At 41.9% G+C, this 11,364-nt stretch overlaps 1 protein-coding gene across 1 annotated transcript; it reads right to left on the bottom strand.

The window, feature by feature from the left end:
* Positions 1-1,335: 1,335 nt before the first annotated feature.
* metrnla (meteorin like, glial cell differentiation regulator a) lies at positions 1,336-10,849 on the bottom strand. Its single transcript, XM_041816811.1, has 4 exons — positions 10,531-10,849; positions 8,431-8,819; positions 4,046-4,105; positions 1,336-2,188 (listed from the first exon to the last, which is right to left on the bottom strand). Exons 1-4 carry the CDS (start codon positions 10,626-10,628, stop codon positions 1,875-1,877), a joined length of 861 nt encoding a protein of 286 aa, XP_041672745.1. The 5' UTR covers positions 10,629-10,849; the 3' UTR covers positions 1,336-1,874.
* Between the last annotated feature and the right edge of the window lie 515 nt (positions 10,850-11,364).

Genomic DNA, 11,364 nt, shown 5'->3' with positions numbered 1-11,364 from the left:
CCAAAGTGAGGCCCTAAGTAAACTCTGGCACAAAGCCCTGCTACACTGCATGAAACCCTCTCAACCTCAAAGCATTCATACTGGTTCCACGACAGCATGGAATTTGGTGTCATCATCTGTTAGCTTATGTTGCATTTCCATGAGAGCAAGGCACAGTGAGAGCTCCATACATACATACATACAAACACAACACTGCACTCCCCTGCTGGCTCCGCAGATCCTGTTGTCACTTTTATTACACCTCTGTTATTGCCTGTGAAGCTATCTTGGGGGGGCTCACTTTGTACCCCCATTTCGCCTACATTTCTAGTGACAGTGAAAAATCACAAGGGGGAAATATCACACCTTTAAAGCATGGGGGGCCGTTTGTAAAAACGTGGCAGTTTTTAAACAGATATATATTTCCAAAGATAGCTAATTTTCTTCACATTTAACTAATTTCACACACATAACAGGCAATTAATTTCACATGCAGATTTTCTGAAAATATTACTATGAAAAAATCTAAACTTAATAAATATTGCATTCAAATTCAAATATTATAGCAAAATATGTTAGATATAAATCTAAAAATTTCTAAATCTAAAGTTTAAGTCTTAATCTAAATGTTATATCTAAATCAAAGTGGAGCTCAGTGAAAGTTCTGGGAGTAAGACTTTTTCTACTCAATCATTAGTCACCACTCACCTATATCTCTCCCTTCCTCTATCCTTTCTCTCTCCCTGCTCTGGTGATCAGCAGATTATGGCTGTTCACCAGAGCACAAATCTGCCACAACCTCGTTTGACCAATCATCATGCACCTGTCATATTTTAAATCTGCTCTCCTTTTCATAGTCAGCCTGTTTCAGTTTGGATTCTGCTATCCTCCTCCACCCCAGCCACCTCCATTCAGTTCATCAACATCTTGTCCAGATCCTCACAGATCTTCTGCTCATCCTGCATACCTCAGTCTCCTCCTCTGAGGCACCTTATTGGAGCTTCTCAGAAATCAGCTGATCCTGCATCCCTCACTATTTAAGTCACTGACATTAGTGTTTAGTTGGTTACCTTTCTCATGTTACCTCCTGTTATTTTTACAGCTGAAAAATACACCCAGAATGTAATTATCAACTTAAATGCAAAGAAGCCTAATGCCAACAGCGGTACTTGTGCTTTCCTCTGTTGTGAGTAAAGTCACAGCAGCCATGTATCAGCAAAATAGATTATTGAAAACATGCAGCATAATTCATTTGGCAGTTGCCAATAATCAAACAATCATCAGCTAAGGTTAGACTTTGTCCACTTTCAGTTCATCTAATGACACAACAGGCATCACCAATGTTTCACAGAAAAAAGCTTTTATTCTCAAAGGCCAAAATAATCTTTTTTGTTTTGCTTTTGTTTTACAATTTAAATGCCTGAATTGAATTCAGGCATTAAACTGTGGTTCATTTTTTAAACAAAATAAAAATAAAAGACTTTCACATTATACATTTCTGTCATAAGACAAAACTTCAGAACTGTACATCAAGCTTTTTTACAAAGCACAAAGTTTTCAAAATATACAACGTTCATTCACATTTTATACACATTAAAACCAAATAAGGTTTGCTACATTTTACACCTGGGAGTTCCACGTCTGTGAGAAGAGCAGTCTGTACACATTCCACATTGCATCACGTTTGACTTGAAGGAGCAGAGTCGATCCAGCATGCTGCTTGGCAACATTCAGGAGCTCCATTTTTGTCTCTGAAGAGTCAGGAGACAGCAGGAGAGGAGAGAGAATGTCTGCCACTGTCAGTCTGTCGGCCTTCTCCTCTCCTTAGCATTAAAACTTGGTTCAGCTCATCCATTCAGGACTTGTCCCATCTCTAAACAGTGCAGCTAACACACTCAGTCAGTGTCCACCTGACAGGGGTTTGTCCCCTGCTGCTGCGCCTCATGATACAGACGCAGAAAGTCTTTGTAGCGAGGAGCGCAGCCCATCCAGGCCTCCCCAAACCTCACTGTCCCTGTGAAGAGGAACTCCCCATCCCCAGACTTCACCCCACACTGAAGGGGCATCTTTATGTGTCCAGTCCACCTCCGTACCCTTACACCCCCAGGTATGAAGACCTGGGTCTTCTGTCTGTAGAGGCGGCTGATCTCCACTGTGACAGACGAATGCTCCTCTCCCTGCTCCACTTTCTTAATGCTGCCACGTGCAACTGAAAAAAAAAGCAGAGGTGAGGGTCAGATATTTGTAATGGCCGATTTTCATTTAACACTTAAGTTGACAAATGTTCAATATTTGGGTGTCAACCTATAACTGACCTGGAAAATTATTAGGGTGATATTGGGTGTTTGATTATTTGCATTATTTACCAGTCACTGATAAAATCAGTCAATTTAAAAGTGTGCTGCTTTGGCTCCATTATTGGAATTTTCTAGTCCACTGGCATTTTTTCCTGTCTCCATCATCTCACCTAATGTTACGCTCACAGCACAATCCCATTAGCTTAATTTCACACAAGTACTAATAAGCCTGGGTGCCACTGACACATTGAGTTTATAGCATCTCTTCCTGTTTATACTGCTGCACCATTTCTCTTGTGGACAGAGCTAGAGCTGAATAATTCATTTCCTTAATTTTTTAAATCATGCAAGTAGGAATGGGCAGTAAGATGGTAATACAGTATCCCTGGGTATTGAAGAAAAGCCATGGTATTGCTTTAATTACTATCACAAAGATGGTGCTGCATATTGAGCACACTTTTACAATGACTGTCTTGAGAGAATATGTCCATTGCCACCAGCAGCACCACTGCCTGTGTGTGAAGATGCTTTAATAGTGATTAAGAACTCCTGTTAATGATGTTCTGCTAATTTAGCAAACTACGAGTACGCATTTATCCTTGCTTGCCATTGCACGGCACCACTGGCACAAGGCTGGTACGGTGATATGATCTTCTCTAATCAAACTGTTAAAGCCATGCACACCAGAGTCTGTAATGTGATCTGAGAGAAAACTCAAGTTCAAAAACACTCTAATCCTGCTTTCTGGGTGGAGATCAGTGATGAGAAATGATAAAGTTCAATAATAAATCCATGTGCTGCATCCTGCAGCAATGCCAGACAATTAAACCACTGAAGGTTTTTAAAACCATTTGAACTCATCTTTCTTCCTTTTTATGTGAAATAAAAGGATTAAAATGAAGTTTATTTTAGGCGCTGTAGTAGTCTGTAACATTTTAATAAGTGAAATGAAATCGTGGCTGGACAAAGCTCACCATTGAAACACAACACAAAAATAAATAACAATAAAGGGCTATCTTCATCTGTTTGAAAGCATACCAAACATAACTTCACATTCCCAGATCCTATATGATAAAAAGGTGATAATAGTTTCTCATACTGAATCAGGGAAGAGGGGATGGAAGAGAGGAAAACAGTGTTCATAAGGGCCATAGACAAAGAGGAAAAAGAGAGGAACTTTGTTTGCTCCTCTGTCTGTAGCAGTTTATTTATGAAGCCTAAGAACGATTTTAGCAATAAATAACATCCAGTGCTCTGTCAACCATACCTTATGAATGTATTTTTTTTCAGACTTGGTGGAGCTCTGCTTGCTTTACTTAAGCATGCACGCCAACAAGTAATGTGATTTTTGAACACTTGGTGGTAATGCCGTATGGCCCTGTAAAACTTGGGGAGGGTATGTATTAAAAAATAAATACTGCCCAATCCTACATACAATATTACTTTTATCAGATAAAGTAAATGCAAAAGGGTTCTACATATCCATTATTATCCTGATTAACTTCTAATAATCAGAATAGGTACTGGCCCTCATATCTAATGATTGGTATAGAGATAGTAGTTGAAGGTATTTAAAACCAAAAAATAAATAAATACTTTTTGTTGACATGGTATTAAAACATGCACAGATATAGGGACTTTTACCAATATCATATCAGAGAGAGTATTCTGTCTTCAAGACCAACCTAAGCTAAACATAACATTGATATTTGTTTGGACATTTGACACCATAAATCAAAAATATTTACACTCCTAGAGTTTTAACTTACCAAAGTCATTGGTGCACACTGCTAGAAGCATCTCAGTGTCACTGCAGGGCTGACAGGGTGCTGCATGGAAACAAAGAAACAGAGCAGATAAGTTTGGAGCCAGAATCTGGAAAAGCACTGTACTCTATATAATGCTCTATTTCTTTGGCACTCCTGGTCTTGCAGAATGATAAAAATCTTGTTGACATTTCCACAACTTTCAGTTAAGTATCTCCTACACAAACACAAAACTGTGGTAGAGCCCACCACACACACAAACACACAATCCCATTTGGGGTCACAGCAATTTCCTTCCCCACAGATGATTATTTATTTAGAAAGCAGGCAGCACGATTCAGCTGTCATGAGCTTGGGGTTTTAACACCAAGCAGAGCTGCCGGGCGTGCTGCTGATGGCAAAAATAGTCATCTCTTATTTGAAAAATTCTGATGAGTGTTCAACATCATAGGGGCTGCTCAGTCAGATTCCCTGCCATGAAAGAAACCCCATGACACACCATGACAAACAAGGACCAGATGAAAAGGATAAAAAGGAGCAAAGATGTGAAAAAAAGGCCACATCTCTGACCTCTGCTCTGTTAGCACTTCAGCAAGCCTGCTGGGACTGAAACAGTGAGCAAAACTTTTACTACAAATAGAGTTTTCAACGACCTTAAACGTGAGAGTCCTCCAAGAAAGAAGCAAAACAAGAGATCAGAACCTCCAATGTGTTCCTTCCTTGAAACAATAGGGTGATGACTAGAAGGCAAATAACTGGGTGTAAAAAGTGAGATAGCCAGGCCTTTAAAGCCCACTTCAGGCTACTTTTCACCTTTGACTGCAGGCAAGCAGCAGCTCAGCCTACCCGCCCCCATGCTGTTTTATAGCAGGAGAAAGGAGTCTAAATGAGAGCAGTCAAGTCGATGATTAGTTGACTCAGGTGGTCCTGGGCTGGCCAGACCAGAACGCCTTTATTAGCCCTAAATATGTTGTGGTTTTCCTTAGAGGCAGAGTGGCACACAGGCAGGTGGGGAGAAGAGGGGGGTAGAGAGACGGGTGTCGAGTCAGCAGAGAGTAGTTGGTGGAGCGTCAGCCATAAAAGAAAATGATTTAAAACCAGGTGTAATCAGTCACTATGTTTACATGCAGTTAGGAAAAGTCACATTTCCAACTAAAACAGACTTCTGTCAGTCTAATACACCTAGCCACAAAGCTGTATACACCTCAATCGGACCAAAGCTGGACAAGGTGTTCTGCACGTACTCCACAGTTTCCATACCGGGCCTTCAACCAGAAGTCAGACAGCAAATGCTAACTACAGCAGATGTCACGTTGTTGTCTGCCTTTGGATATCCCCATAAGCTAGAGGGATAGTGAGTGTTGTATTGTACCGAAAGCACAGATTATGTACAGGGCTGTAAAGTTTGACCTTTACTTCAATGTTCCAGCAGTGGAAAGTGGACTCACTGCTTACTACCTTGTTAGCATGGTCAACCTGAAAAAGGTCTAGTAGTAAGCTGAGTAGGGTTTATCACCACATAGTGCAACGAGTAGGACCTCTGCCAATAAATCAGTTTCTTCTGGTGCTTTTTACAGGGACAAGGACAGTAGAATGGCTTGAATAGCTTGACTTAACTTTGCATTTGAGCATAACGAGTGCGTTGTTTTAAAATTATAACTCTGAGCACCAAAGTTAATGCTCTTACAAGGAACTTTCAGGTTCTATCAAACTCTGTGGACAAAAATATTCTGGTACATGCTCTGGGGTGGTGGAGATCCCTGTTCAGCCCTCTGAAGGTGTTGTTGTACCAACCAAATGATACACCAGTGAAGGGAGGTTCCCACTTGAAGTGCTGGCTTCTTGCTGCCCATCTGTTGGCATGGTTGACTTGTGAAGGTGAATAGTAAGGATTTAACTGGGTTTAGGGACTTCTTCACTGAGCACTTATCTTTTCTGTAAAGCAAAAACATCTTGTGTTTGCTTCAAAACTATTTGCTGAACAATTCCTGTATGAATACGACTCCCTGGCATTTCAAAGGCTGTTCCCTGCTTTTAATTGTCTGATCTAGAACCTAACCCACAGGGCAAGCCTACAAAACAACTATAAATAAATAATCAGTTTTCTTAATGATGGTTTGGTTTGATTTTGAAGGCCATACAGAGACATGAGCATTGATTTCAGCCAGTTTCATGAAAAGTTAGAAATTTTTCACAGAAGCTGTAATGTTGTTTAAAATGATGCATTCTGGAGAAAAATCTACCATTCTTGCCTTTAATTTATTCCTAAAACAAAGACATACACTGGCTGTCTCTGTTAGATCTGAAGAAGGAGCTTATTTTTAGCTGGCTCGCCTAAAGCCGAGAGTCAAAGGGTGAGGGGTAAGCATGTCTTAGGTCAGCTTGTGTAGCAACACGAGGCGCTGGAAGGATCAGAGGCCAAAGAGCCACGAGCTCGGACGGCTTAAGAACAGCTGGAGAGTTGGGAGACTTCAGAGCGGCCGACCTCGCCCACGGCCCAGAGCAGAGTGCAAAAGCCCCTTTGAAGTGAGCCTGCGTGCTGCTGTAGCATCAGACTGAGCAGAGCTGGTTTTTCTTTGCTCCAAAGCAGAGCGGGGCTCACATGTCAGACATGAAAAAGAACCACAGGAATGGGCTGAGAGCCGAGTCAGCATCTCTCTTTGGCCGGTGCACATGCAGCGCTGCTCTGATCAGAACCACTTCACAGAGACGGGGAGGGATGAAGGATGGGATGCGTGGTAAACGAGGAGGGGCCCCATTGCAGCGTCCCTGCAACATCTGGACCCTGATGCATTCTTCTGTAATGGAGCACAACTTGCTAATGCAGCTCTGCAAAGATAAAACCCACTTCAAACAGCCAAGAAGAGAAAGAGAAGATATATGAAGGGAAGAGGAATGAAAAAGGAAAATACAAGAATGATAAACAGGCAAGAAAGAAATTAAGAGATAGGAAAGAGTGAGACAGAGGGGAAGACAGAGGTGTATAATTTTAGCGAGCTGAAAGGTAGGGCAAGGGAGTGGGGGGAAAATAAGCCTATATGCTGCTAGAGGGTCCTCCCAACATCTGGTTGGAGACACATTCCAGCTTGACGGTGAGCAACTCAATCCCAGCACAGCGGGTCAGAGAGAAGAGGAAGGGAGAGGAAGAAAAAAAGATTCAAAGAAGTGAAGGAGCAATCAATCCAAGAGTCCAGGCTTCAGATGACACGAGACCACTGTCTTTGTGAATCATCCCAGTGCTATCTCAGGCCACATCACAGAACCAGATTATACTACAGAGCTGAGCCGAGCACGCTAATGTGGTCAAAACAACTCCACGCTTGCTCCTCTCTACATTTAACCCTCTCCTTTGCTCTGACTCTCTCTGCTGTGCCAGATAATGACGCAGGATGTGGAAATGTGAGCCCAGAGAGCCGTAAAAACAGATGTGGGCCTGATACTGCTTCTATTTTGTTTTAGGTGGAAAAAAACACAAGTTGCTTGCACAGTTACGCAGCTTGAAACTGTGCAGGTTTGGCAGGTACGCAGCGTGAAAACAGACGGTTGTTTTTCAATGGAGGCCCTCTCTGTTTGGCTGTGCCCCTCCACATACAGGCCATCCAACGAAAAGAAATACATTAAAAACAATTACAGCTTAGAGAAAAGTAATAAAAAGTGGATAGCTGTGCTAAAGTATGAACATTTTATCCCTAGAAAGCATTCCATAGTATCCATAAAAACTTTACTCTGATCCTCTCAGCAAAAGTTTGACAGGAAATATTCCTAAATCCCAAAATGTACAGACAGTGCAACCAGAGAAATGGACTTTGGCTTCAATATTCACAGTTTTTTGGAGCAAATGTAGAGTTTCCAACAATTTGAGTCAAACTTAATAAAAGTTTCCACCAGTAGATGGCTGCATTTAGTGCAGAGCACACGCCACGGGGACAAAGCACAAAAGAAGCCAGTACCAAAGGGGATCAATCATAAGCCAGTGTCCAGACTTTTAATAAGAGAAAAAAATAAGTAGACAGTTATCTACAGCTTTACCTCCAATATTCAACTGGAGAACAGCTACAACAGGGAGGAGGTTTTTTCTACACCGCACTTTAAAACTACACAGACTGTTACTGTGATGATTACTGGTATCATGCAGTACCAAAGCTTAAAAAAAAACATCTATTAAATGATGCTTTGGAGAGGAACTGATCCATCAAAATATAAATGCAAACTCCTGCACACTGGCCAATTGCACAAACATGTGGGAAACAAGTCAGTAATTTTTAATCTTTAAAAACAAGAACTGACCCAGTATCTTGTGCCTGGGACTTCTATTTTTGAAAAAATTTTTATGGTTGAATTTTTTTGTATAGTTTTGAATTCTGCAATCGACAACACTAGTTTCTTACCACTCATTGAGTGTGCCTCGGATCCCAGCCTGTCGCTGACCAGTTCGTACTGAAACGCCGTGATCCTGCGGCTGATGTCCATGTGAGGCACGGCCTCGATGAAGAGCGCCCCCTCCTGGATGCTGAAGCACTGCACCTTGCCCTGAGCCTGGTCCTGTTCGCGCAGTAGTAACCGCAGCTTGCCATTACGGTCCAGATAGATGTTGGTGCCTCTGGAGTCTGCGGAGGGTTTGATGCACACGGAGAGGCGGGCGGCAGCGGGTGAAACTGTGTTGGGTCTTAGGTTCACAATGATGGCCCCTGTAGGATAGAGCCACTCCAAAGAGCCTTGGGAGCAGCGCAAGTAGACCTGTTCCACGTCCCTGGCGTGGCCTTCGTGAGTCAAACCGCTAGGAGAAAAAAAAGAGGATGTCAACCACTGAAAAGGAGTTTTGTCAAGAATCAGTGGAAAATGATACAGAAAAGAATGTGGGAGTCTCGTTTTGGTGATTTATTTCTTAAACTTACAGTGAACTCTTTTTAATTTAACACATCATAAAGGGATTATTCAGTGATTTTCTGCTCCTTTATAGTCCAGCTAACTGGCCGATGGGAAGACGCCTTAAAACCCCTAGGATATTAGACCACATTCCTCCTCAGGCATTAAGAGCCGTCTGCGCGCAAGACTGGCTGCATGACCAGTCACGAGCCGGAGCAGCCAAAATGACCTCAGCTCCCGCACACACTCACCCCCCCATGCCACATTGTTCCTCTCAGAGCTTTGGCAAAATGCACCACTGGCAGGCAGCCTTTGGGAAGACTTTGGAAGCAGCAATGGATGAATGGAGGGACACAGGGGCTTCTGGGCAGACAACGGCAGCAACAGTAGCTGGGCCTGCTGCATGCAAGTGCAAATGCAGGTCACGCACCGAACCTCCCCTTGCTTTCAAGCCACCAAAGAGACTGGAAGAGACTTGTCCGGGCAGCACTTCGGACTGTGGCGCCAGCGTGACCAAATGACTCCCTCCAGAACTTAATGCCTGGTCAGGGTTTGAAAAACTGCAGTCCGTCAGTCATCCTGTGGCAAAGCCAGAGGCAGGAAGCCATCAGCAGTCTACCAGTGTGCATCATGCCAAGCTAGCGGTTTGACTCTGGGGAGGAGAAACGCCCAGCTTCCTGAAAATGAGATGCTGAAATTCAAATTTGCCAGAGATCTAAAGAAAACCATCGCACATGCTGAGCATATGTAGCTGAAGCCCCATAACCAGACTCTCCTCAGCACGCCTCTAATTAAGTCCTCTTTAACTCCATCACTTCTGCATGCAATTACAGCAGATTAGTCAAGAGCCTCACTAATGAACAACAGATTATTGGTGGAGAACTCAAAGCACTGAGCATTTTCCACCCTTCCTGACTTACTGGAGGATGAAAAACAAACCGCACTATTTGAGGCACAGCTACTTAAGTGCAAAACAGATTTAAGCAGATGTTTGATGGGAGGTGAAGTTTTCCAGTACTGCATTGTGCCAGAGGATTTAGGATCTGTTACAAATATTTGGAAACACTGCACCAACATACTTAAAAGCTCTCGGGAGAAGAGAACAATTAACTGTGAATATTTCAGTGCTTTGCTGAATATGCTGGATTATTAATCCCTTTAAAATAGTTAGGGTCATTACAATCTAAATGGAGTACGACAAGTGAATAATCCGTAATAATTTAATTTTTTTCCCTCAAAGTTAAATAAGATAAACAGTGTCTTTATAAATATTAATAAATCACCTCTTATTCACGTTTTTGTAAATTAAGCAAAAGCCAGGAAAAAACTCACGTGCCTGACAAAAGTGCAGCGTTTTAAACTTTTTTGTCATATTAAATTAAAATTTATAATAATGTGTTAGCCTTCTTTAAAAACAAGTAATCTTCGAAAATATTAGGCTACTTTTTAAATTTAAAGCTCTTCTTCATTTAGCCTGGCGACACTGTCAGTCTTCACATCACCACGCTCGTGCAGTTTCCAGTTTCGGTCGTACAGGTCCCTACATACTTTTACTTTTTACTTTAACTATTTTAAAATCACATACACAGTTTTAATTTGATAAACAAGGTCTTAAACCTCACCTTCCCTTCCAGCTACACTGGTCGCTCGAATACTGGCAGAAAGAAATCCGACAGAGTAGGAGAAGAGGCAGCAGGGAGGCCAGCACCGGGGTGAGCATGTTTATCACACAGCTCACTTCTTCGCCTCCACTAGACTGAAACTATGATGAAGTCCCGCCGCCGTATTTCCAGCTACATAGCGTTTCCATGTAGACTGTCCACCAGTGAAAGCTCCGAGCTGCTTCCTTGGGTTTCCTCTTCAAAGTTTCCTTAAAGTTTGTAGTAGCGTCCACTGCTGACGAACCGCTGTGAAATGTGGACTGAGTTTCGCCCCCGACGCTCTCACTGCAGCCCTGATTGCTCTCGACGTCATCCACAGCAGTTCATCACGTATGCTGCGTTCACGGGCTCCACCGAGGCTCCGACGTCAGAGTTTCAATATGCAAAAAGATGCTTTTTTCATGAAGTACTAGCTTTTAACCGAAATTAGTGAAAGCCTTTTTAATAATGAAATACTAAATTTTCAATTTCAACTTCAACTTTCAACTTTATTGTCCCCTAAGGGAAATTTGCTAAACTTACTTACTAAACTTTTAAAAATATTTTTATATAGTTAGTATTCTATATGCAATTGATGCACTGTGTTTTGATATCAATGAAACAAATAACCAATTAAAAAAACATTTAGAGTAAATAATTTAAAGGACAAAATATGTAGCAAACTTAAAGTTACCAAAGTTATAATGATGCCTCAAAATGATAACAAATTAAATTAGGCTATAACTGCTATTTTGTCGTTTCTATTCTATTTTGTCAGCTCAAGGGAAACACATGCATACAACCTTATTTTGTCTT

The sequence above is a fragment of the Cheilinus undulatus genome, linkage group 21 (assembly GCF_018320785.1).
Source record: "Cheilinus undulatus linkage group 21, ASM1832078v1, whole genome shotgun sequence".
Classification (NCBI taxonomy): domain Eukaryota; kingdom Metazoa; phylum Chordata; class Actinopteri; order Labriformes; family Labridae; genus Cheilinus; species Cheilinus undulatus.
This window is presented reverse-complemented; position numbering and strand designations above follow the sequence as displayed.

Coding starts and splice junctions, on each gene's coding strand:
- metrnla (XM_041816811.1), bottom strand. CDS start 10,628: ATGCTCACCCCGGTGCTGGCCTCCCTGCTGCCTCTTCTCCTACTCTGT. Junction 4,106..8,430: donor CGAGGCACACTCAATGAGTG/GTAAGAAACTAG, acceptor GTTTCCATGCAG/CACCCTGTCAGCCCTGCAGT. Junction 2,189..4,045: donor AGTGTGCACCAATGACTTTG/GTAAGTTAAAAC, acceptor TTTTTTTTTCAG/TTGCACGTGGCAGCATTAAG.